This window comes from Trachypithecus francoisi, unplaced genomic scaffold (assembly GCF_009764315.1).
Source record: "Trachypithecus francoisi isolate TF-2019V2 unplaced genomic scaffold, Tfra_2.0 Lachesis_group19, whole genome shotgun sequence".
Taxonomy (NCBI): Eukaryota; Metazoa; Chordata; class Mammalia; order Primates; family Cercopithecidae; genus Trachypithecus; species Trachypithecus francoisi.
The window spans coordinates 18,433,206-18,460,437 of NW_022681464.1; the positions used below are offsets into that span (position 1 = coordinate 18,433,206).

The 27,232-nt window shown below is 51.1% G+C and overlaps 1 protein-coding gene across 38 annotated transcripts in view; it reads left to right on the plus strand.

Annotated features, from left to right (window-relative positions):
* The window catches only part of CELF4 (CUGBP Elav-like family member 4), a 320,371-nt gene that overhangs the window by 36,741 nt on the left and 256,398 nt on the right, over nucleotides 1-27,232 (plus strand). Inside the window, exon 2 of one of the 38 annotated variants that reach the window (XM_033177928.1) lies at nucleotides 8,804-9,354. The exons of the other annotated variants lie outside the window; for them this stretch is intronic. Coding sequence (XP_033033819.1) covers nucleotides 8,804-9,354 — 551 coding nt within the window. Of the gene's footprint in view, nucleotides 1-8,803; nucleotides 9,355-27,232 lie in introns of those variants that run through there. 38 annotated transcript variants of the gene reach the window in all.

Consider the following 27,232-nt stretch of genomic DNA (forward strand, 5'->3'; position numbering starts at 1 on the left):
CAGTCAGTAACAAGTGCAAAGGGGTATACAGTGAAGTGTGATTCTCCCTCCCACTCGAGACCCCATCCCAGTCTCCAGAAGGTGCAGTTTCCTGTGTATTCTTCTAGAAATATCTCACATACAGGCAGGCACACACAAACACACCCACACACACTTTCTGTTGTGGAAACTGGAATGTGCTCCCCACACTGCCATGCACCTTGATTCCTGGCTTTGCAACGTATCTTGGATCTTTCCAAATCAGCATGTATATAAATCTACTTCATTCCATCTAGTAGCTGCATAGTATTGCATTGTCCAGAAATTCACTAATTGCCATAGCCAGACCCCCACTGATAAGACATTTAGGTTGTTCCTGGTTTTGTGTCTTCTTTTATTACAAACCACAGTCAACATCCCCGTGAGCATCCACTCCATACATGTATAATTCTACCTATAGAATACATTCTTGTAAGGAAAATATTTCAATAGATATAAGCATTCTACATTTTGATTAATATTTGGCTCCAGAGAGACTGCACCAATTTAAACTCCCATTAAATTTTCTTTGTTGGATTTTCTGTTTCCTCAAACTCCTTACTCACATTATGTATTATCAGAAAATGCTTAATATTTGCCAGAACGTGAGTTTCAAATCTTCCCCTGATATTAGCTAGCTGTAAGACCTTGAACAAGTCACTTTGCTTTCAGGGCCTCAGTTTCCTCACCTGCAAATTGAAGGTCAGGAACATTTTTAGCTCTACTGTCTGTGATTTTAAGTATCTATCAAGTGTCTGCAGGTGTTAAAACTGTGCTAGGACCCATGAGTTCTCCTGGCCCAAAAGAACTTAAAATCTGCTTGGAGAGCTAGAACGTACCCAGAGAAAATTTAAGGAGCAACTTGGGATAGCCTGAAATCAAATGCAGTGGGCCTATAGAAGGTCATGGGAAAGTGATCAAAGGCCTAGTGGCCGGGGCTGTCATTGGAGGAGGTAAAGCATGTGTGGAAAAAGGAGAAAAATGCACAGAAGGGGTTGACTGGAAATGAAAAGAAGAAACATCTTATCCCACCCCGCAGCCAGAGCCTAGAAAGCCAGCCTGCATTCTCTCTCCCCAAACCACCCCACAGTCTGCTTGTTTTTTCACCACTGACTGAAACCATGTGAAACATCAGGTTTGTCTCAGAGCATGGTTTGATGTTCCAGTTCAGTGAGGATCAGTTCTTGTCCCAGCAGCTTCACTAAGTACTGAGTTCTTTGTGGAAACATCAGTTCAGTTTACTGTTCTGGGGGCGGGGGGATATTTACTGCACATAAACCTTGATTACCCCAAGTTCTTGGAAAATGGAGGGTTCTAATTAATTTAGTTTTCTGAGTAATGGAGGGTAAAAACGGTTTGGGGGTTCAGCTCATTCCAAGAATAACTTTAGAGGCTCGAGCTCCTCTCCTGCTTGGGTCAGTCTGGGCTGGTGACCCTTCTCCAGTGCTGGATCCAAACTCACGGCCAGCACTTCTCAGGTCAGTTCTGTGGTGGCTAAGTTGGTATCAGGGAGTACAGCTGGCATTTTTGGCTTCTGGTGGGCTCTACAAAGCACAGGGCTTGCTGTTTTCTTCTTGATCATTGTGCTCATTTGCAGGCGATTTAGCTTATATTCTTGCAAAGAGGATGGGGGCAATGGGAAAACCATCGCATAGGTTGAGGGTTCTGCTAAATTGATGTTATGTTATTTAGGGCTTACGTAAATAAATGGCATTGGCCACGGTTTGTTACAGCTGGAGAGGCTCCTGGTTTACTGCCCATTTTATAGATAAGGCAGTTGAGGCCCAACATGTGGGGTGGCTTGTTTCAGAGCTCTCAGAGAAGCAGTGTGGTGACCACACCTTGCAAATCCAGGCTTTCATAATGGACAGGTTATGTGACTTACCCAAGGTCCCACAGCCCACGAAGGGTAGAGTTGGGATTCAAACTAGGCCCCATTGACACCAAAGCTTCTCCCAAGAAGTTCCCAGAAAGCGCAGGGACCCCTTTCTCCCTGCACTTTGGAATCCCTTTGTCAAGAAGGATGCCCAGAGCTCGCATTTTAAACCTAACATGATCTTGAGGCAGGTTGTGGTGTGACAGGAGCTTCTCTGCAACAAGCTGCCTTCAACGGTTCCATTAAAACATCATTCTTACGGCATTATCCTACTTTCACGCAGGTGGCTTTAGCCCAGGTCATTCACCTCCCAAGCGCTGAGTAGTACTCACTAGGGGAAACTTGAAAATCTAATACCTTTCTGGCCCCTACAGGACAGAAATAGGAAGTCACTAGGAAAGAAGGGGAAGAAGAGGAAGTCACTAGGGAAATCAGAAAATACCTTGAGACAAATGAAAATGAAAACACAACATACCAAACCTTATGGGATGCAGCAAAAGAAGTACTAAACAAGTTCATAGCAGTTAGCACTGACATGCTTTACTCACAGCCACACAAATGCAAGTCACCTCTCCAAACACAATTTTTGTCTCCTTTAAGGGTTGCTTGTGGGTTGAAAGAAAATGCATCCTCTAACACCCTTATAGGATGCCCTACACTGAGACCAGGAAATCGTCCCAGCCTTGGCCCTGCTACCATCTGGCCATGTGACATTTCTTTGCTGTTGTTCCTCCAGAGGTAAAAAGATACAATAATTTCCAGCCCACCTACCTTCCTGGACTGCAGGGATAATTGAGGTCAGTGGTGCTCAAACTTCAGTGCACCTCAGAATGCCCCGAAGTTCTCGTTAAACACAGTTGGCTGAATCCCACCCCAGAGTTTCTGATTCCGAAGAGAAGTAAGGAAGGTTTAAGAATTTGCATTTCTAATAGATGCCTAGGTGATGTCCACAGGGTCTTCCTGCAGGTCGCAGCCACACTTTTGAGAACCATTCCTCTATGAGACTGAACAAGGGATCTTGTGAAAGGGGTTTTTAATAATTATTTTCGATTTTGTAAAATGCAGGATCCTTCTTTAAAGGTGAAAAGTACCATTTCCTCCCTTCAGTATCATGTCCGATCAATGTAAATGTTCATAAATCCCATTCTCTTGTCCAGGAAGCTATGGAAGGTTGAGGAAATACTGTAGACCTATCAGCCAGTCACCAAGGGACCCTAATAGTCCTTTCCTTCCCGCCCTTCCCCACTCCTCCCTCCCCTAAGAAAGGTCAGCTCTAGAAACCAGAAGATTCTCCCCAAGAAATGTGAAAATATTTGCTCAAGTTCACAACCTGCTTGCCCTCCACCCTACACCCTACACCTGCATAAACCTAGCCACAGACACAGAACCCACACCTATGCAGACATGCCGGGCAGCTTCCACTCCCCACCCCACACCCCAGAAAGCCCCCCCAAAGGGCGCCAGGAACACCGCTGGCTCCCAGTCTAGGCATGGCCATGCCTCCTCTAACACGGGGCTATTGTCTGGAGTTAGAAGGAAACACATTAGAAAGGATTCCCAGAAGTCATTAACCCCAAATAAGAAGGGCCTATTGTTGGTTCCTTCTGGTGAAGACAGATGTGAAAGGGCAGGGCCTCTAAAAAGAGCGACAGGCCACCGTCCCTCCAGCCGGGCCAGGACAGTGCCATCCTCAGAGGGCGTCCAGGGGATAGGGAACCGGAGCCACCCTGTGGTCAGCTTAAGAGGGAAGAAAGGGGGAGGCAGAAAAAGGGATACCAGAAGGGTGGTCTGCTGGCCAAGCAAGAGGCCCCTAGGAAAGAGAGAGATAGTTAACAAAGGAGAAAGGAGGAGAGCAGGCGGGAGAGGAGAAAGGGCCGAGGGCCAGACGCTTCAGGGAGAGGAAGCGGGACGCAAAGAGCGAAGCGGGAAACCCAGAGCGGGACTGGTGCAGCCGCCGCGACCCCCGCGCCCCAGCCTAGCCCGGCAGCGCTCCCTTCTCCTGCTGGGCGCTGCGGTCGCTGCCGGGAGCCACGGCCGGGGTGGGGAGGGCGTAAGGCGCAGCTGCACACCCCAGAGGCCCGCGGTTGGCGGCTCAGGGACGCCCGGCGGGGGAGCTCGGGCTGTGGGCCGCTCCCTCCGCGTCCCCGCCCTTAATGGCTCGGTAATTGATTGGCCCCGCGTCCCGTTTTCACCGCGGGCGGCCGGCGCCAGAGGTCGGCTAATATCAATATTTCCCACGGCTGCTCTGCTGTGTGGATCCTCCCGCTCCGGGGCTGCCCCCGCCGGCCGAAAATTTACCTTTGGTTTAACAAGAAGTGGGAGCTGAGTCAGGGATTAGGGCGCGTCAAGTCAACACAAATAAGAAAAGTGGAGAGGTGGGAACAGGAGAGAACATTCGTCACTGCGGGACGATCAAGACAGCCTGGGGTTAATTGTGGGAAAGAGAAGGAGAGAGGAGGAGGCAAACAGAGACAAGGACTTTTAAAGACCCTGGACTCCTTATTCCTGGAGTTGGCATTCGAAGCCATCTGAAATCAGCCATTTTCCTTCTTCCCGCCCACCTTATCACCCTCGTCCTACCACCCGCCCGCCAGCACCAAGACCACAGGCCCCTTCAGCCTGACTGGCTTCCCTGCCTGCCCTCTCCGAGATGGGTATCTGGTCGTATTTTAAGAGGCCTTTTCTCTCCAACCAGATACGAATCATTCAAGGCAGGGAGAAGAACTAACATTTATGGAGGTATCGCTGTATGCCAGGCACTGTGCCTGATGACAGTCAAATATTATCTCATCTAACCTCCTCAGAGACTCCATGGGTGCGGGGCACGGTGTCTTTCAGGGATATCCATGGCATCCAGGCACCTCATGAGGCTCACACACAGAACCATCTGCTGGGAGGCAGAAAGCATGGACAAATGAGTGGCAGTGACATGCAAAGGGCAGACATTTTGGGGGCTCAGTGAGCCTGAGTTGCAAGAAGCCACATGCTCATTTCTCCACCACCCTCCTCCCACCTTCACCTCTGTTGGCTGATTAACTGTAAATGGATAGATCAGCGGCTCTTTATTAAAGACAGTGTGGAGACTCAAGTTTCATGGAAAGGCAGGACCAGAAGGGAATGGTGGCATGAGAATTTGTTAGATAAAGGACTGGGAAGCCTAGAAAGCTCCATAAACGGGGCTCCTCTTAGCAGGCCATGAGGTCTCAAGACCCATTCCACTCACAGCCTGAGCTGCAGGATTTGCCGGTGGGTGTCCTATGATAGGCCTGAATTTCCCAGAGCCAAGCATGGGCCCGAGTTTTGCCACTTGTTCTCCCAGCAGTGGTACTCCCCCGGCAAGCCTGTCTCCCCAGCCGGGGTCACCAAACTTCTTACCCTTGGTCAGGATTACAGGCTTGTGGCTGAGGGTCCCAGGGTTAGAGACACGTGGCAGGTACTAGGTGCTGAACAATGGAGCTTCTTCCTTGGGCCTGTCTACCCCTGGAGGGGTGGTAAGAGATGTGAAGGAATTTCCTGATATCCCAAAAGAACATCTGAGGCCCGTCTGAGCCCCTCTCCTGGCCCCAAGAGAGACCTGGGGAAGCATGAGAATGGATCCATGTCAACTGTCACTTTTCGAGAAATGCCCAACAACTGAGCCTCTGAAGACTTCTGGATCCATGTGGTCCCAGTGTCTGTTCCTCATCAGATATAGACTATTGGAGGGTCCTAACCAAGTCCACGTGAATGTGTGCCCAGCCAGGTGGTGAGCCCCTCAGGAAAACAGAAGGGGGAGCACAGAGTGCCTACCCCACCCTTCTCAATGTGGTTGTGGCCAACGAATCTCTCCACTGCCAAATGATCACAGAACAATGCAAGGAGACTTGACAAAGAATATGGCCCCCTCCATATTCCAGTTCTCCACACTGGAAATTCTGCAGAGTTCAGAGACAGAAGCACTCCAAGTCAGGGGCCTAATGGGGGATGGTTTCACGGGGGAGGGTGGATGGGTGGGGAAGGGGACAATACAATGCCCAACTCTCTTGAGGCAAGGCAAACCAATGGGGAAGCCGGAGAGATTGGGTGCCACCCCACAGGGTGGGCCCAGAGAAGAGAGAAGGAAGCCAGGGAGAAGAGCTGTGGCTCAGGGCCTCCAGAGGGCTCTGCTGCCGTTAGCAGGTGTGAAAGAGTGATGGGACCCCTGGAGCTCGTCTCAAGCAAACAGCCCTGCACCCATGGAAAATTCCCCTCATTGTTTCCTCAGCTCTCCTCTCAACGTGTCTATTAATGTGACAAGGATATTGCATTTCACAGGCTCAGTTCATTGCCCCCAACTGACATGCACTCGTGTGTGTGTGTGTGTGTGTGCGCGCGCACACACACACACACAGAGCTATCCAGTCAGACCTGGCAGGGTCTCAGTGGAGAGATGACAACATTTTCCCCTTAGAGACAGTTCCTTAGTCCTAATTTCAGTCCCTCTTCTGTCTCAGCTCCAGCTGGGTCCTGGGCTGGGGCCGGGCTGCAAGGAGATGCATGGTCCCTGTCATCTGGAGCTCACATCTGGCACAGGTCAGAGGCAGAGAAGAATTCGCGATGGTCACTATGCTAACTCTTAGATTCTGTATGACAAGATAGTGTAAAGAGAGGGACAGGAAGGAGCACTGCGTGTTGCACCAGTCAGGAGGAGGTGGGACTCATTTAGAAAATAATTTAAGAGCTGTCCTTTACTGAGGCATTACTGTGTGTGCTGGGCATCTGGCTTCTGTTATCTCATTCAACCTTCACATATGCACCAGAAGAAAGGTGCACTTTCCTCTCCTACTAGACAAATGCAGAAACTGAGGCTATGGAAGGTTATGAGCAGGGGTTAGCAAGCATTCCCCACTCTTAAACTCACTGGGTGCTGAGTGACCGTAACCTGCTATAACCAGGTATGATGGAGGTGGAGGAGACAGCAAAAGTTCCTTCGAGACTTAAGAGAACTAAAGAGGGAAGCTGGATTTTTCTGTGCCTACTCAGAAGATGCATGAGATAGTGTCCCTTGCTCTCTGTGACTGTCACTCCTCAAGCCCTCCTGCCTGCATGGCAGGATGAAGGACAGGCTTTCACAGGCAGACGGGAGAGGCCAGGGTCACCACCGCCAAAGGCTCGCCCAGTGCTGCTCCTGCAGCCCAGACGGCTGCTCTGATCCTCCGCTGAAAATGTCACACAGGAGACAGGCACGCTCTGATCTTCAGAGGGCTGTGGTGCATCTGTGATGACATGTGGGCATCAAGACTTGCATATTTATTATAGATAAGCTGTCAAAATGTATGTTGTCAATTTCACCTTATACTCCAGATTTAATGGTGCGCGTAGAGGACAGAAAATCTTTAATATTAATATTAATATGATTTTAGATTATAAGACCGCATTGTAGATATCAATCAGCGAACCCTTAAGGACATGTCACTCAAGTTGATATAGTTTATAGAAAATTAATGTAATCCATCCTGTATGATCTATTGCAGGGGGCATGAGGAGAGAATAGAGAGTGTGGGGGGCTTGGGGCGAAGGGCTGGGGGACCATTATTACTTGCCACAGTTCTCCATACATGCTAATTTGTGTTCGTGCCTGAAACATCAGAGAAGGGAATCTGCCGATCTTAGACTTGGAACAGACCTCAGAGATCAGCAGCGCCAATTCTTCCACTTTGCTGTGAGGAAACGAAGGCCCAGAGAGAGAGTGATAGGGCCACAGTCACTTGGCTAGTTGGTGGCAGGTGTGGTTGAAGGAGGCTTCAGGCCCCCCAGTGTATGTCTGTCCCCCAACCCCCGATACCCTCCCCTCCCCCACATCCCATCCCCTAGGCTGCTTGGGCAGATTGCTTCTTCATCTGTTTGGAAGGATCCTGAAGGACCCCTCCCCATGCCAGGGGGTCTGGAGGGCCTTGGCAATGTGCAGAGGGGCTTTCCTGATGATTGCAGAAGTGTCAGGAAAACCCCAAAGTCCCCACTGTCCATCAATCTGTATTCCAAAGCCTGAGGCCCTGGCATTGACACTCTACAGAAATCATGGGCTGAACACCTACTGTGAGCATAGCAGTGTGATAGGGACTGAGGGACAGCCCAGAAATACATGATATCATAAGACTGTCCCCTCTGGGTAAGAAGGGATAATCCCCCAAATGTCTTAGGATCTGAGTGCTCTGCCCAAGCCCTCATAGGCCTAAGGGGCTTTCAAAATGGGCTTTTTGGTTACAGGAACCAGCCAGCTAGACAGACAGCACCAGTGGCTTCTAAGCTCCCGGCTCTGCTCTCAGGCCCTGTTATCCCCCTACCCACCCACCCACAATCAGGAAAAACACCTTTTTTCCATATAGCAACCTGAAGCCTGTTACCCTCTGCCAGCTGGGTCAAATGGTAACCCAGAGACACAGCTCCAAAACCTGCTCTTTGAATGGAGCCGCTGTAGTGCAAAGCTTGCTCAAACAGTGCCTCTCCAGGCCTTCATTTCTACATTCATGAAATGGGAAGGAGAAGACATGCCCTATTTAACTCACGTCTTCCTGGGAACTTGCTCTGGAAAGTGCCAAGTGCACACTGCACTCTGGCCTGGTTTCTATGCCTCTGGCCTGGACCCCTGCTCCCCCGGCCAGGCCCAGGGCCCAGCACGTGGGCAGAGAAGAGACACTGTTCCCCAGAGCTGGGGCCAGGGGAAGGAGCAGCTTATTCTTCAGTAGTGAGGCTCAGCCAATTTAGGGGCCCTGAGCTTGGGGTGAGAGAATGCAACCCTGGCAGCATGAGATGGCCTCCCTCATCTCTAGGCCTTTCCACCTTGCTTGAGTAATGCAAGCTCTCAGGAAGCCCCAGTCTCCCCCAAGGAGAGGGTGGTGATGTCCTGGTACCTGAGTGACAAGAGCTACCCTCTCCCTCCAGTTTTTCCAGGTCTTAACAAGGAACCCCTAGTCTCCCACCAGTCTGCCAGTTCAGGAATCTGCTTCTGTCATTCCAGTCCCTTTTCCCAGCCCAGGCCCCCTGCCTCACTCCCTCCCAGAGGACAGGAATCAGGAAAGTCCTGGCTGGGGCAGTTCATGACCACTAGAGTTTATGTAAATCCACACTGCTTATCTGAAGTAAGGCAGCGCCCAGCGAGCTCCATAAATCACAGAGGTGCAGAGCATATGCGAGCCAAGGCCCAGGACACTGTGGGCGACGTTTGCAGCAGGGGCTCCTCAGTGACTCCTAATTGGCCCAGCCAGCCAGACGTACTCCTGGCTGCCCACAGATCTCGGCATCTTATTTACATACTGCTGCAGACTGACGAACACCTGAAGCATTTTTCATCCTGTTCAAACTACAAAAGCCACCTCGGGTACTTCTGTGTTAATGCTTCCGTACAACGGCAAAATGCTGATAGGAGGAATTTTTTTTTCTTTTTTAATCTTCCACTGAAGCCTCCAAGAAAGATGACCTGCAGAAGGGGGAGGAAGGCGTAAACAAAGCCAGACAAAGTGAGGAGGGCATGCCATCCTTGAGCACACTTCTTTCTCCTGGGAGATGCAGCAAGTCGGGCAAGGGTTTCAGTCCAGGAAAGCATGACCACCACCCACCTGGCTGGCTCAGGAACCCCCAGCTCACCCCCACACCTCTCTAGGGACAGCTTCTTCCCAGCTGCTGTTCTGGGTCATGGCTGTTAGAGATTTATAGCTGATGAACGCAAACCAGAGTGTCCAGGAAGAAATGAAAAGCAGGTGGGGTTGGAGGGGCATTCCCAGCTGTGGCCAGGCCCTTGGAGGCTACCCATCTGTCTGTGGGCTCTCAGGAACTCCAGGTGGAAGCTCCTGGGAGACAGATCTTGCTCAGTTCAATTCAAACTCAAGGATTCTTAATCTTATGCTTTCAGTGCCCTGGAGGAGGGGGCAGAATGCATGATCAGTTTTCAGAGCTTGGACAACCCCCTGTACCTATAGGCAAAATTACTTGTGCGTGCATGTGTACATACATGCATGTGCATGTATGGGGACATTTTTCTAGAATCAATGCATGTTAGTGTCCATCAGATTCTTAAACCACAAAGAAGACATCTAAAACTGTAAGGAACCACACTGGGCCACCCCTGGAGCTGTTCAGCTATAGAGCTGAGGGCCTCAGGAGATAGCAGACTACCCAGTGTGGGGAGCATACACACAGGACTCTGCACTTAGTAAATCAATCTCCAACCTCAGCAAGATTGCCTGAGGTAGGGCGTGGGGATGGGAGGGGTGCTCTTCAGGCCCCAGCAGCCTTCAGGACTCTAGAGGGCTTTGTGCCCTGGGAGGGAGGCCAGAAGGACGTCCAAGCTCACTGTGGCTCTGAGCACATAGGTTCTTAGAATCTCTGATTCTCTGTTCCACCTTGCCTGCCCGGAGATTGTTTTCTCTCCCTGACTCCTGTCTGTTTATCTCTGTGTCACCAATATCTGTTTTTATATATTTTCGAGTCCCTTTCCTTTGTTTCCATTAATACTTCTTGTTCAGGGGAGGATAAACAGGGTCATACTCACGCTATAAAGCGAGCCACGGGCTGTGTGTCGCTTATTGCCCAGGGGTCTGCTAATTGGAATTTATAAAGTTCAATAAAAACTATAATCCAATAAGGGCTGAAACTCTTCTTCATTTATCTTAGGGGAAATATTGCTCCTGCCCGCCCACCCGCCTGCCTGCCAGCCAGCAGTCAGAAGCCAGGGAGCAGTCACCCAAGGGGCCTCCCCTGGGGGGCACAGCATTCCCTAAGTGACCAGCCCTGTATCTCAGGCTGGGTGGCCTGGACAGAGGAAAGAGGGAGCCTTGCTGGTCAGGTCTCCCCATGGCCCAGTGCCACCCACCAGCTCTGGTGGTTGTGCTTTTTGAGGCTTGACAGGGAGGAGGACCCCCACTGTTCTAACATCATCTGTTGCACCATTACAGGCTCACCCCCAGTTATAGGTGCCCCCACACCATGCAACTGCCTCACACACACACTGAACTACACAGCCTCTGGAACACAGGTGATCTGCCACGGGGAATCCTGTGTAAGTGCAGTGAATCCTAAACCTAGGATGGAAGATGCCTCCTTCCCTGACCCTTGGAGGTCCCACAGAGTGAGGTGTCACCATGAGGTGCCCACCCCAACCAGAGCTGGAGCCATCTTTGTCACCCAGCTGTGCCTCATCAGACACCCACCAGGAGCCCTTTCTCAGACTTGACAGTGAGTGAGACAAGAGAAGGCAGGGAGAGGGGGCACAGCCACACTGACGAGCCATGCCCTGGAGACAGTTAGGTGTGTTAGACACGGGGTGACCAACTGTTCTGGTTGGCCTGGGACTGAGGGGCTTCCCACACATTTGACTTTCCGTGCTAAAACCGGGACAGCATAAGATGAGAGTGACAGAGGGAACCATCCAAGCAGTGGGCTGAGTGGTAGGGAAGCGGATGGAGCTCAGCACCAACAGGCAGCTCCTGGAGGACCCAGCCCTGCCCCTGCCCAAAAGCCACCCTGGGAACCATATCACCATGTGCCAAACGCCTGCTTGCAAAACACCTTGCAGTTTCCCATTACCTTCCAGAAAACCCACACTTGAAAAGTCAAATAAATGCTCGCCAACAGGAATCTGCCTATACCCCAACCCCCAAATGAAAAAGCTGGCCCCTTGCTCAGACTTAGCTCTGGACATTCTCTGAGTGGGGAGAGGGGACAGGACACTCAGCCAGCCCTGTCTTCCAAGCGGGGCATCGGGAGAGAGCGACCGACCCCACAGCATTCCTGGCTCTCTCAGTGCTAAGTAGAAGGCAGAAGCCTGCAGAGCCACTTGCCTCATCCATCCCTGTGCTGGGATGGGGCATGCATGTGCGTGTTCATGTATGTGAGGGCAGTGTGATACCCAGAGTTGAAGGCACAGTCCCGCAGCCTCTCAGGACTTCCCAGTCTGCAGAGAGAGAGAGAACACAGGCTGTGTTATTGTCCTAATGCAGCTTCTTGGGGAGGGAAGTTGTGTCAAGTATTAAAATGGGGAGGAGATCCCAGCCATGTGCCCCCAGAGCTGAGCTACACAGCTAAGGAGCGCAGCTGTTGGGAGTCAGTGCCCCATGCCAGCTGTGAGGGTGAGCCACCCTCTCCAAGCCCAAGGCCCTCAGAGCCAGCAACACGAGAGAAATAGCTAAAGCCTCGGAGCCAGACCTGCCTGGGTTCTGAATTGGCTTTCTGCCACATATATGTGTTCAGCCTTGAGTAAGTCTTTCATGGTCTCCACATCTCAGCTTGAGGAATAATGCCATAAATTATATAAAATGCTGACCACAGTGCCTGGTCCACAGTAGTTAATTCCTTGTCCTGGTAGTTAATTCTCACTACTATTAAGAGTAATTTATATTTTGTGTGAAAGACCCAAATGGAGATAAGGGTCAGTCTGTGGTCGGGGCGAGGGCTCTGTCTTCCCCAAGCTCCCTTTGCTGGCCAGGAGCCAGGCTAGTGTTGGCATGGGGATAGAAGAGTTAGTAAGGACTAGAGTTAGCAGGGCCCCTGACTTGAATTTTGGAGTCAAGAAGGAATTGCAAGAGGAAGGGATGCTTAACAGTTGTGGGATGGGTGGTTCAGGTGGACGGGAGGAGGCGCCTCCCAACAGAGGAAATGGTATGTGCACATGCCTGCCCCAGGGCCAAGAAGGGAGCAGGGATGAGGCCTTGTCTACCAGGGGGCAGGAAGGGATGTTGGGCTCTGTGATTAGGTTGATGGGAAGCCAGTAAATAATATTTTTTTGCCAGAAAAAGCAGTTTGCTATCTGAGACTGAAAAGGTCTAATACCCTAAACCCTCTGAATCCATCTCCAGCCTCTCCACACACTCATCAGACCCTCATCATCCACATTCATTCATTCATTCATTCACTCCACCAAAGTGCGTCAAGTGCCTCCATGTACCCAGCCCAGTCTAGATACTGGGATGCCACAATTAAGAAGGCACATCCTGCTTCACTGGGATGAAGTACTCTCATCCAACCTGGGCTCCTGCCTTTGCCTCCACCCACTCCAGCCTTTCAGAACCTGGCCCTGTTCCCCGGCCCCTCTGCGAAGCTCCATCTGTCCTTCCCAGTCAGCATTTACTGGCTCTTCTTAGTGGAGAAATAAAAGAAGCAGGACACCATGCCCACGCCCCCAGAGCTCCCCATGCCCTGGCTGGAGGGCAGCATCCTTCAGTTCACTGCTGAGGCACTGGATCCACCACCACCCTTGATACCATCCCTCAGGTGGGTCTGTTCAGTGTACCAGTCAGGCTGTGAGCTCCGTGAGTAGGGAGGCCTGTCTCCCTCCAGCATTATGGTCTTGATGCAACCTCCACTAGTTAAGAAAGCAGAATGTGACCATTGCTTTAGGCCTCTACTGGAGGGTGGGCCAAGAAATGCCAGTTCCTACCACTTGTGTTCAGGAAGCCTAGGCCTGCCAAAGATAGAAGTGAGAAAGACCCTTGATAGGATGGGATCCTCAAGGAAAGCACTGGCACAGGGTAGCCAGGCTGGGGCGAAGCTCAGGGGCAGACACTGCAGAGAAGCCAGGAGGGGAAAACTTGTTGCACCAGGCAGGGATGAAAAGCAAAAACAGAAAAGGGAATAAGGAAAGGCATTTGGGGAGGCAAGATGCAGTGTAATCTGAACTGCAAATCCCCCTCCTCCAGGCTTCTTAAGGCTTTTACTGTACTATAAAAACCACTGCCGAACAGCAAGCCTGCTTGATGACAAAGAGAGATAATTGGCTCTCATGCAGATTTAAGCCCAGAGTTATCAAATAATAATAGCACTCAGAAAGAGACACAGGCAAATGGGCCTGGAGAGCCCGCTTCTTCCAAAGGATGAGGATTTGTTAAAAGTATCTAAATTATGTTCCCGCAATGGAACAGAGAAATGGGGCATTTTTTTAAAAAAAAGATTTTCTTTTAATGCCTGGATACATTTTTAAAAGTTCCTTTATAATTAGGGCTGTAATTTATATAATTTATTTTTAAAATATCCTTTTTTTAATTTCCACCCGGTCCAGTTAAAGTTGAACTGAAAAGCCCACAGTAAATGATTTTTTTAATAAACCCGTTTAAAGGAGCCCCAACCTGAAGCAGAATAGATATGTGGATTTTCAAAGGAGAGGGGGAAAAAATCATATATTGAAAAAATAAATTTCCTAACCCATTTTATACCCCAGATTTTATTACCACCGGAAGGTTTTAAAAATTCTAATTCCCTTTGCTTTTCTCAAGCTGTTTGTTTGTCACCCAGGGCTCCTTGGGCTTGGGACAAGGAGCTCAATTGGTTGGTTTCACTCTCCTCCGATTCCTCGTGCGATTGTCTGTTTGTGTGTCTGCTTCACTCTTCAAGGGGGGCTCTGAGCTCCCTGAGGTCAGATACCAGGCTCTCGGAAGAAACTCTTTTCCTTCTCATCAGCATCCAGCGCAAAGCCATCCATGCAGTAAGTGTTCAATAAATGTTTGCTGGTGATATGCCGTACTGTGAAGAAGTCCTAACCTATGAATTCCATGAAAACCCTGGGCCCAAAAATAGTGCTCCTTTTGCAGGAAGCTTTGGTTCCTGTTGTAATAACCTCATCCTAGGAGAGAGAGGGGAAAAGGGCCATACTTTCAGCTGTTAGTCAAGGACTCCTCAGGTAATGGGAGAAGTGGAGCAGATTACCTTGAACACCAGGGCCAGAGAGCATCAGAGCCTCTGGTTGTTTGAGATGGGTCAGGGTAGGGGAAATGCAGAAAGAGGTACCAGGCACCCAGTGCTCTGCTGACCAGTAAACCAGAGAGATCTGTGTCTCCACATTTCCAGGGACTTTCCCTGAGCATCTATGTTTGTTGGACTTGGTAAAGCCATCACCTCAGAAGTTGCCATCCCATGCCTCTGTCAGAAGGTACACACACACACACATACACACACACACACACATACACACACATGCCACCACCCAGAAGGGAAGAGGGACAAAGTTAGGGCCTCATGGACCAATCAGAGGACAACACAAGAGAGATAGTTAGGACTGTAACTGCTGGAGCAAGACAGGGGATGCAGAAGTTCATGAACCCTTCAGGGAGGCTCCATAGAGGAGGGAGCATTGGGGGTTGGCCTGAAAGTACAGGTTGGATAAAGATAAGCAGAAAGTGCTAGGGAGGGTATTCCAGGAGCTGGAACCAGTATGAGCATGGACAATGTGGCAGTGATGAGCAGGTGTGTCTCAAGAACAGTAAGAAGATATTCTTGACAGAAGCTTAGTAGGTAGAGCTAGAAAAGAGAAGGTTGGTGCAGACTAAAGAGGCTCTGGAGTGAATGGAAGAAAGGAGAAATCAAATCCATTCCATAAGAATGGTCCATGCCCCTGCCCAGTGGTTCTCCATGCCTTTCTCTTTGGAAAGTAAAGCTCAGACCAGAGGAAACCCACATTGCTGCCCATCCATGGACACACATTTGCTGAACACCTGCTGGACACAGAGGAGCCTGTAAGAATGAGGCTTTCTCCAACTCTCAGTTTGCTCACACTGTGCCTGGGAGTCCATCTCACCTCCCAGAGGACAGACATGGATTGAAAGAGAAGGTCCTGCATGTGGCAGAGTAACGATGGGCCATTAGAGTGGCAGAACTGGGAGGCGCTTTCTAGAAAGGGGGATACCACAGAGTTTTCCTTGGAAGAGAAAGCGATCCATATTGAGGCAGGGAACAAAGGGCTGTCGTTCCATTCCCAATTCCCGCAGCAGCACCACACACTACTGGACCAGGTGGTTGGTGGGTGCTAGGGAAGGTTGTGGGTTTCACCTCTTCTCCCAAACCTCTAGAGAAGGCACTTTTCTCACTTTTGCCTGGGTCTCCTGTGCCCCTGAGATCCACCATGCATCTCCCACCCTCTGAAACTCCAAACTCCTCAAAATTTCCATTCCCCAGCTCTCTGCTGTCATCCATGGGCCCTGAAGGCCAACGACACCTGCAGAGCTCTTAGGAGAAGGGCGTTTGTAGAAAGACAAGGGCAGAGAGGAGAAGGAGGAGGAGAGAGAAGAAAGAAGAGGAACAGAAAGGGGAGGAAGAAGAACAAGAGGAGAAAGGGAAGCAGACGAGAAAGGGTAGAAGGACTAAAGGGAAAGAAAGAAAGAGAAAGCAGGAGGGAAGAAGGAGAAACGGGAGGAGGAGGAAGAAAAAGAGAAAGGAGTCAAAGATAAAGAATAGAAGAAAGAAGAGGAGGAGAAGAAACAGATGGAGAAGGAGGAGGAAGAAGAGGACAAAGAGGAAGAGAAGAAGGAGGAAAAAGAAGAGAAAGAGGAAGACGAGAAAGGTGTCAAGATGAAGGATGGAAGAAGGAAGGACAGGAGATGGAGGAGGAAGGAAAGGAAGAGAAGAAAGAGAAAGAGGAAGAAGAAGAGGAAAAAGAAGCATGAGGAGAAAGGGAAGATAAAGGAAAAGAAGGAAAAAGGAGGAGGAGGGAGAAACGAAAGAGAAAATAAGGGAACAGGAGGAAGAGAAAGAGGAGGAGGAAAGAAGATAATGCTGCCTTAAATGGTGCTTGGGCTTTCAGAGGGGCTGCAGCTCCACGGAACTCATCTTGGAGGCTGGGTGGGTGGCTGACAGGGCCCCATCACGCTCAGCACATGGACATTGGCCTGGATATTATGAACTGCAGCCGAGAGACCAACAGAAAACAAGAACAGTGGCTGAAGAGTGACTTGACGACAGATCCTCTTCCGAGGGCCACAGGAGAAGGGCAACACTCTCGCCCCCCACCCCCCAACTGTCCCTGGCCCTCCCAGCCCAGCGAAGGACGGCGGAGCACTGGGCCCCAGACTGCTGCTTTGTTGCCAAGGAAACAGCAATTACTCTGTGAGTTGTGTAGGGTTTTTTCTGTCTTTCTTTCTTTCTTTTTTTAAATTCTGGGCCTGATGAACTGCAGTCGTGGCTGCCCCCTCCTCTACCCCCACCCCCAGCCTCAGCCGCTGACTCTGCATTAAAGGTCGGAGGGGCTGTAACAGTTGCTTTCCAAAATGACAGATGCCCGTGCTTGGGGTAAGCATGGCAGGAGAGAAACCATTTGTCAAAGTATTTATAAAGTGGGTGGAGATGCTGAAGTTGTATTCCCTCCAGCTTTATAAAAAAGAAGAAAGAAAGAATGAAAGAAAAAGAGCAGAGAGTATGAGGGAAAGGATAACCAGCAACTTATCCCACCAACCTCCTTCCTTACCATCAGGAGATGTTGACTGAGCACTGAATGCTGCCATGGATGCAGAGATGAAGAAGCCCAGGCTCCCAACCTATGGCACTCACAGCTGGAGGAGATTTACACCCGGGTAGTCAGTGGCAGCGTGAGGAGTGTGTGGAATGGGTATGTTAGACCAAGAGTGTCACAGCTTGAGTTTGAGGAAGGGAGAGTGAAGTGTGGGTGAGCGAGACTAGGATTCACGTCCTGAGGGAGGCCCAGGGCTGAGCTGGGCCTGAGAGGAGAGCCTGGGGACTGTCAAGGCCTTCGGGGCTGACCTTGATGGGCTAGAGTCTTGTGCAGGGGACCCGGCTGCGGGGAGACCCAACCGTGCCCCAGGAAGCTTGGCTTGCCGGAGGCATCAAGGCTCACATGCTCATGTGGGCAGCCCACAGTGGGCACATGGCCGAACAAAGAGTCTGCCTGTGGAGGGCAGCTGATGCATGCCTGTGGCAAGATGAATGAGTGAGTAACTAAGGATATGCGAGGTTGCGGCTTCCAACACACCAGGATTTTAAGGAAGGAAGAGGTTGGTGAAAGGTCCTGAAAGAGATCATCCACCCCTTTGTTTATTCATCATTCAGTCTTTCAACAAATCATTACAGAGCACCACTGGGGAATGGGGGACACAGGAAGGCACCTTCTGGTGGGTGTGGTGATGACCAGGAGATGGGGCAATGAACGACAAACAGTGGCCCTGGGTAATGGCCTACAGGCTGCACAAGTTACTCTATGGAACAGAAAACAGACCATCCAGGAAGGCACAGCTGCCTCCAGAAGGCCACCTCCAATGTCACCCTCGGGCACAGCCCCTGGGTCAACACTGACTGTTGACACATTTTCCTGGATGTTTCCATTATGTGGTGAAAGGGGGAGCATGTGCACGGCCAAGTGGGAGCACCTGGAGAAGGAAGGGAAGATGTTTCCAAAGGAAGCCCTAAAAGCCAAGGAGAAAGCAGAAGCCCAGGGCAGAGAAGTTACTGCTGAACCATTCTACAAGGAGAAACTGGCACCATGAGGTCCATCCCCTCAGACCACCAGGCATGTAGAAAGGCAGGGCAAGGGCCAAGGACAAATCAAGTTTCATTCTGTAAGCAGGGAGATCACAATGGGACTTCAGACCATCCTGGTGGTATAGAGAGCAGAGATGGATTGCACAGGGCTGCCTCTAGAAGTGAGGGAAACCTCTGTGGCTGATGGAAGCCTGCTGGGGTCACTAAGGAAGCCTAGAGGAGCAGGAGAGCTGAGGCACCCAAGTACCAAGGAGACAAATCTACACAGTGGATCAATGCCAGCTTCTGGGGAAGAAGGCTGGGGTCCCTGCAGCAGATTGGCCAGTTGGGTCCAAGTAACATTTGGCCAGGTTGAGCAAGGAGAAGCCTGGCATGCACTGAGGAACTGTGTACTGAGGATCCTGGGCTGGAATATCGTGGGACCGGGGGAGGGTAAAATTTTTCATTTCCCCCATGCTTTCTTTTCTTTACTCTTCTTTTCTCTTAAACATTAACTGTATTAGAGTGTACAGTTCAGTGGCATTTAGTACCATCTCTATGTTGTGCAACTATCATGTCTCCAGTTCTGAGACATATTCATCACTCTAGAAGGAAACCTCCATATGCATTAGACAGTTATACCCCATTCCTACCTCCTCCCAAACCCTCGTAACCACTAATCTTCTATCTCCATGGATTTACTTATTCTGGATGTTTCCTATAAATGGAATCAATAATATGTGACCTCTTGTGTCTGGCTTCTTTCACTGAGCATATTTCAAGGTTCATCCACATTGTAGTGTATGTCAGAATTATCTTCCTTTTGATGGCTGACTAATGTTCCATTGAATGGATACACCACATTTTGTTTATCCATTCATAAGCTGATGAAAATGTAGACTGTTCCTACTTTAGGCTTTTGTGAATACTGTTGCTGAGAACATGCATGTACAAGTATTTGTTTGAATACCCATCTTTAATTCCTTGGGGCATATACCTAGGAGTAGAATTGCTAGATCATATGGCTTATGCCTTCTTTTGTTTGTCAGTGTCCTAGCTGACTTGTCTGTCTCAGGGTCCCCACCTTGAGTCAGATGAACTCAATACTTATTGAGTGCCTGCTGTGTCATGCAATGCCTGCTCTCACTAATCCTAGGAGCACCCTGTCTGATCAGTTTTATTCTCATTACCCGTGACAAAGCTAAGGTTCACATAGATCAGGTCTTGGGTCAACCAAATGAAAGATGCCAGGAACTCAGATGCCAATTCCTGGATTTTTTCACCACACACACATGGCTCTCCCACATGGGTAGGGCACCCTGTGCCTGGATGTCCCAGCTTTGTGGTGCTTTTTTGCAGAACTCAAAATACCTACATATTCTAAATTTAAATTAATTCCATGTGAAAATGGTATTCTCTAGATTCTACTACAGATAAGCAGTTGCAGGTGCTAATCTTTATTTTCTTTTCATTGGAGGAGGGGGACATAAAGTTGATAACATTCTTCCATTAAATTAATATTTGTACAAGTGAGTTGGGGAAAGAAAAGCTGGAGTCCATTTTGATGGCTGAACCCTTGAGCCCTGCCAGTGGGAGGGAGACTGATGACATCCCAGAACAATCGAGATGGGGCTTTGAGGTGGGAAGACCACATTAGCGCAGGAGTGGTATATGTAGAAGTCTCAGGAGGCAGAAGAACAGGTTGAAGCAGAAGAGAGGTGACGTTAGTGACAGCTGAACTGCCACAGCAGAGATCAGCCTTCTCTCTCCAAGCATACAGATGCTAGATCTCAGGGTTGGTGTTGGCACGTGCACAGTTGAACTAGCTTGGCTCAGAGGGAAGAGGCCTCCCCACCACCCCTCCTGCTTCCCCAGCTAGAAAGGGATGGTTAGCTAAGGAGACCAACCAATGGCCGCAAGGGGGCTTCAGGCCTCCGCTCCACCAGACCACTTGAGCTCACAGCATGACCTTGAGCAGCACACACAGAGATGTGATGGGAGCAGCTGGCTCATGTCCCCTGCAGCTGCACCTGTGGCATTTGTCAGCCTGGAGAACAGGCATGCCCTACCTATGCATGCCTAGTGCCATCCATCAGCCCAGCAGGAGGTGAGGGGGGTGCCTCTCCACACTTATCTCCGTAGCTCTCCACCCAACCCCCACTCCGCAAAAGACCTCAGCTGTTGAGCGTGTGATGAGACCACAGCCCAAGACCTGGACACCTGCCCTGTAATTCTGTCAGGCAATTAGCACAGCAAATGGGCCCAGAGGGGCCTGCCTCTGGAGAGTCACCATCCTGCCTCCACACACTCTCCCCTGGTTCATCCCATGTCCTGATTCCAGACATGATGACACAGACATGCCACTGCCTTGCTGGCACTTACCAACCCCAATCTCCACTGGCACCCACAGCTTCCAATGTCTTAGTCTGGCCTTAGAGATGCAGTGATCAAGCCCAGCCTGTCTCAAATGCCATAGCAACTCAGCACCAGACTTCAGCCAAGCCAGGGAAAAGAAGTGGGAGAAAGGAAAGGCCCAGAGGAGCCCAGCAGGGAAAAGTGGAGAGGAGGTAACAGCTCCCGGGAACTGCAGGAAACACAAACTTGGCGAGTGATGGTGAGGTCTGGACCTGGGCAGGGGCAGGGGCAGGGGCTGGTGGACAGGAGGAATCCACTTTGGAGATGGCTGTGGTGTAGGTGAGGATGAAGCGGGAGGAATGTAGAACTGCTGGGTTTCTGGCTCAGGGGGTGCTGATCACCAGTGTGGCAGAACTCAGGAGGATGGGCAGGTGTGGGCACATAACAGGGGCCTCTTTGCAGAAGTCAAATGTGAGGGCCCCTGTGCCCCTAGTCATGGTGTTCAGCAGGTAGCTGTCTGTCTGAGAGATGAGAACCAGCCATGCCACAGTGGGAGCCAATGTGATTCCTGTGAAAATAGTGAAGTAGGGGACAAGCAGCCCGGTATAAACCCAGGTCTGCTCTCTCATAGCTGCCTTCTCTAGGAGGAGCCAGATTTAAAGTGATCCCTTGAACACTGAGACTTGACTAAGGAGGATGGCAGAGAGCAGTATCACACAGCAGGCAAGCCTGAGAAGTGTGCGCTGATTTTAGAGGAAATGGGAAGTCATGGAGGATTTCAAAGCAAGGAAGTGACAGATCAGAACCTGGCCTTAGGACAATCACTGTGCTGGACTGAAACAGAGACACTGGAGGCCAGGGGATGAATTAGAAGGTTATCAGACCAGAGAAGATGAGTGAGGAGATAGCAGACAAGAGCTTGCACCGAAAGAGGTGAGATTTCTGTCCCGAATAACAATCTAGTAAATCAGTTCTAGACAAACACAAATGCACCCATCTAAGGTGAGGGGCAGCAGGGAAGGGGAGAGGCCTCCTCCTGACCTGTGCCTAGTGCTCGCTCAGATGACCGTCAGGGGTCTCTGGGCCTTGAATAGTGACTGAGGGGAGCATATGAGACCATGGTGCTCAGCTGGGATCATGGTGAACACCTTGAGTGGGCTGGACAGTTCTCCAGCAAGGTAGGGAAGGCAAAAAGCAGCAGGGGGCAGAAAGAGAGCCCTGGGTCACACCCTGAGCCACCCTCCTGGCAACTGTGACTTTAGGCCAACAATTCCATCTCTCTGGCCCTCGTTTCCTTCCCCTGAAACCATCCATTCAAGAATGTGCAGGTTTCCTCACTCCTTTTCATCTGGCCCAAAGAAACGAGGGTGCCTGACCACCTCCCAGCTCCCGGAAAGTGAGGAGCAGATGAGGCAGAGGATGGAAGGGAGCTTAGGAGGCAGAAAAGTGCCCAAGGAGGAACCAAACTTTTCAAAGTTAGAAGAGCCATAAAACGCAAGGCGCGACGTTTCCCCCCATTTCCCAGGGAAGCGCCGCATTGCATTTAATGGCGCTGCTGCCGTTGGGCTGATGTGCAGTGGGTGTCTGTTGGGGCTGGAGAGTTGAATGGCAAAGGCAGGCAGGCAAGGGAAGTGGAACATTCCAGGCCTGCTGGATGTGGGGACCGTGTGGGCGACTGCAGCTCAAGTTCAGAGAGGACGCCAGGCCCATGTGACCGCAGGAGACCCTTCCAGGTTGCCTAACCTCCCTCTCCATCTGCCTTCCTGGGATGGCATAGATGGGGTGTAAATGTGTCTTGAGAAGTCACCTCTGTGCCCATGAGGGCACTTGTCCTGGCAACAGCACAGGCCAGCCCCCTCTTGGAGGGGCAGATGTAGAATTAGCAGGTCCCGTGATCGCCCATGGGCTTGACCGGCAGCGAGCTGGCTGGTCTGTCCACATCTCCCTACACTGTGGGTTTTTTGGTTGGCTGTGTTTTCCCCAAACAAGCCTATACAATTAGTTTCTTCTTGTTTCCTAAATTATTTTTGCCACTGCTAATTATTTCACACTCCATATACAAGAGTTATTGGGGTGGGTAATGGGACGCAAGGGATGGCTTTGCAGGAGCATCGCGGGCTTCAAGACACGAAGGCAACTTTGATTTGTTTTCCTGCTCAGCCTGAGAGAAGGAATAGAGAATGCCGAAAGAACAGGGGGGCGGCTTTGGGGTGAGAGGGGAGGGGGGACAAACAAACCAGGGCTGAGGCTTTGAATGGCAGTTCCTACCCACTACTCTCCCTGGGCCTGGGAGGGGCACCTGCCCGCAGATCAAGGCCACCACCCTCCTGTCCCATGGAAAAGACATGCCCCAGTGTGGCTCTGGGAGGACTGGGCAATTCAGAGACACTTCTGCTCAATGGCATCACAACATGTGGGACCTAGCGGTGTACTGGGAGCTTCACATGTGTCCCAACGGGCCTGGGGCACAGTTCACACTATAGATCCTCCTGTACAGTCTGGGCAGTGGGGCTAGAGAAATTAAGGAACTCCCCCAACATCACATAGCCAGGAAGTGGTAGAGCCCAGTTGGGATTTCAGGTCTGTCTGATGCCAAAGCCCATGCCCATGTCTCTAACCACCCTGCTGCCCTGCCAGCCACTGAGGTCCTCTGTTCACAAAAAGGCTGGGGAAGATTTCCCCGGCAGAAGGGCACTCACCTTAGTCAGGAAGGACTTGACTTCCACAATCACCCACCTGGCCCTGGACCCACTGAGGTTTTGGCTCCCAAAAGCCCACTGTGCCTGAACTCCAGCCAGGATAGTTATGCCCATTCCCATGTTCCCTTCTAGGCAGACCCCATGGTGGATGTGACCCTTTCAGCTTAGCTCTGCTGAAGGGAGGTTGGAGCTTTTCCAAAGAAGATTAACCAGGAATCTAAGTGGAGAAGCAAAACTAGAAAATAGAAAAGTTGCTGAAAGAAAGGGAGTGTGGAGCCCAGACTGCTTCTTGGAAGCTGCAGGTCGGCCTGGCTGGCCCCAGTCACCAGGCCCATGGATCATGCAGATGTAAGTTGGTCAGTAATCTGGCCTCAGCCATGCGAGGCACCAGTCATATGAGGACCTCACTTCCCTCTGGGACAGTTGCCCCCTGCCCCTGCTTCTCCTAACCAGAGAACCCCAAGGCACTTCGCCTGCCTTTCTCAGGCTCAGCCTTGGTGTCCTGCAGCGGTTGGAGGAAGATGGACTGTGGCCAGCCCTAGGACTCCTCTTGGCCTTCCCATGCTCTGGCCCAGGCCTGGTGGTCACCACCCTCACTGGCCCTCAAACTGTCGGTGGCTCAGGCCCTTTTCTTTTGTGAAGAAGCCTCTTGCCCCAGCCAGATGCTGAGACTTACTCTGTAGATGCCAAATTAGATCCATAATTCCAGGTAGTGCTCTGACCTCACCTCTCAGGGCTCTCCATATTTCTCACAGACACACCAAAAAATGAAAATAGAGCCAGTGGACTAAGTGAGAAAATGTGTGTTCAGTGCTGAGCACCGCCCCTGGCCCAAGGCAGTGCTTCATTGTGCTGGTGGTGACCGGTACTCTCTGATTACTTAGAGCCAGCCTTGCCTATGCACCAGGCATGTGTGTTCTCACTTAACCCTCAGCAAGCTAGGGAGGTAAGTAAATTCTCCTAGACTCCTATTTTACAAATGAGGAAAGCAGCTAAGAAACCTGCCCCAAATCACATGCTAAAAGGAAATTGAGCCAAGCAATGTGCAAGTCCCATCTTTTTTGTTTTGTTTTGTTTTGTTTTTTGAGATGGAGTCTCGCTCTGTCGCCCATGCTGGAGTGAAGTGGCATGATCTTGGCTCACTGCAACCTCTGCCTCCCAGACTCAAGCAATTCTCCTGCCTCAGCCTTCCAAGTAGCTCAGATTAGAGGCACATACCACCACGCCCGGCTAATTTTGTATTTTTAGTAGAGACGGGGTTTCACCATGTTGGCCAGGCTGATCTTGAACTCCTGACCTCAGAAGATCCACCTGCCTCGGCCTCCCAAAGTGCTGGGATTATAGGCGTGAGCCACTGCGCCCGGCCGCAAGCCCCATTCTTAACCATACCATCTGAATGGAAGGGGCCAGGCTGCACAGATCAGCTCATCCAACTCCATTCCTCCCTATAGATAAGGCCACAGGCATCCAAAGAAGAAAAGTGACTTAGCTGTGAGTGTAAAACCCATGTTCATGATTTCCAGCCCAGATCTCTTCTAAGAGAAAGCTCTTCTAGGAACTCCCATCCTCTCCTGGCCCCAGGAGGGGCTCTCTGGAAGCCACTCTCTTGGCCCTGAGTCTGGTTACTTCTTACTGGAGAGGACAACTGAGCCCCAGCCTTACTTACCCACTCCAGATGGGGTCAGGGAAGGGACAGGAGAGTCTTGGAAGAACATGAAGCAGAGTAAATGTAACAGGGACCTTGAAGGAGACTACCTGACATTCAAGTGGCTCTCAGTACTCCCTGCTGCCATCTCATTTCAAGCCAGCACCACCCACCCATGTAAGGCAACTAGGGCAGGAATCAGCATGCCCATTTGATGGAAGGGAAAACTGAGACCCAGAGAAGTGAAGAGATTCATCAAGCCTTGGTGGCAGAAGTGGCACTAGCACTCCTTTTAGTGACTTTTCTGAGAATGCCCTGTCCTCCACACATGAGTCTCAGAAAACAGATGCTAAGTGTTCTGGGGAGGTGACTTGTGAGCTGGGGCCTTGGCTTGGAGTGTTCCTGGGCACAGAGGTAGGCACACGATGTGGAAGGGGTTCTTCCAAGGGAGGGAGTAGCTCTTCTGCTGACTGGGCAAGGTTGAGACGGCACTCATGACTTGATAGCAGACTCTGGGCGCCACTTGGGGTTTGTTGGCTGGAGTGCCCAGGACCTGGCAAACGGCCAGGGGTCATAAGAGCTTGCCGAGTCTGCCCTCAACCCTGGTAAACTTCATGGGAAAATATATTCTCCTATTCTTTGGCTGCAAGTGCTCCTGGAACAGGGGCTGAATGCAGAGCCCTGGGCTGACCTTTGAGGCAAATAGGTGGGAAAGAAGCAGGCACTGCCCCAGAACCATCCCAGGGGAGGCCAGGGGAGAGAAAGGGCAGTATCTGGCCTTTACACACATACACATGCATTTAAGCTCAAGCCCTGCCTCCCCCTAGATAGTGAGTGACCATGAGCATTCCATCCGACCCCTCTGTGCCTCATGGGCATCCTCTGCACCATGGAGGAAATGGCATCTGCCCACAGATGTGTGATGATGCACCCACCAGACCTGGTCCTGTGAGGCTCCGTCCCTCTAGTGCCCACCCTTCTTTGGGCAGCTAATGCAAAGGCTCAATTAGGAAGCAAGGAAACAGAGCCAACCCCAGCACTGGGTGCCTGGCACAAGCCTCTAGAGTTGAGAATGGAGGGAATCAGTGCTACCTAGAGGGCTTGGGAGGGCTGCCTGGACGAGGTGAGATGTTACCGAGGCCTTAGCTGATTGGTGGGAATTCACCAGGCAGAGAGAGGGATGGGGCCCATTCTTAGTGAGGTGAGACAGGGAGCTGGGCACGGGCCAGACCTGCAGAGGCTTGAGGGAGATCAGGGAGGGAAAGGAGGGAAGAAACCCTGGAGCCGGCAGGGGGCTGCCTCTGCTGCCCAATGGTGCCTCGCAGTGCAATGGGACCCTGGCCACACTCAGGCCACCAAGAGCAGATACTAGCCTTGCTGATGGTCTGAGACTCTCCTGGGCCACTGTGCTGTCTCGTGAGATGCCCTGTACCACCTTCCCGGTGATAGATGATTACATCCTTTTTGAAAAATAAAGAACAGGAGGAAGAAAAGAAACAGAGCCCTCCCTCTCCTTTCTCCCTCCCACTCTCCCTGCCCCCCCTTCCTTCCTCCCTCCCGCTCTTGCTCTCTGTTGCTAAGTAGATGGTAGGTTTATTTGCGGCTGTCGGTTCCCAGTAGAAAAATTTCGTCTTGGAGAGCCGCCTGGATGGAAATGGCTTCAGCACCGATTTCATGGAGAAGGTCTGTGCGGTAATTAGTGTTCATGAGGGAGGAATTGGACTGGCAGGCTCCCAAGAAAACTACTCCCCAAAAGTTAGCTCGAGTCCAGAGGGCTACATCAAATCCAATTCCAGAGTGCACATCTCAACCGCTATATTTAGACCCACAGACGAAGCGGGCAGCTCAGTGGCTCGAGGTTCACGGGGGGCCTGGTCGTGGGAGGCAGAAGCAGTCCATGCTGCTGAGACCATGGGTGAAGCAGAAATGTGATTCAGCCGAGGGCTACTGGTTCTCACTTAGCCCCATGCATGTCCTCCCCCTTCATGTCCCAGCTTCCCCAGAACAGAACATTGGTGAGACATGGGGGAAAACGGAGAGAGAAAGAGAGGAATGGAAGGAGAGAGGAAAGCGGGAGGCAGCCCGTGCTGGTCAGCGTTGCAGTGCATTTCTACAGAACACATTGGCTGACTGCAAATGCCCACTGCCCCTCTGGGCCCCACACATAACTTGTTCACTCCAACCACTGCAAGGCTTTCCCGTCCTCCTTCTTCCTACCTACCTCCATTGAGGCCCAGGCAGCCTGCCCGGCCTGCAGGAAGGTTCCCCAGATGCCCTGTTTCTGTCCATGGCTTCCTCAGGCCTCTACAGTCTGAAGCTTGTTTACTGGACCACACACCACCTTACCTGACTTCCTCCATGTCCCTCTGTCCTGGGCCCATCCCCAGGCTGGATGCCCCTGAAGTCAGGTGGTCTTTCTTCTTCTCTTTCCCTGCCTTCTCTCCCCAGGCC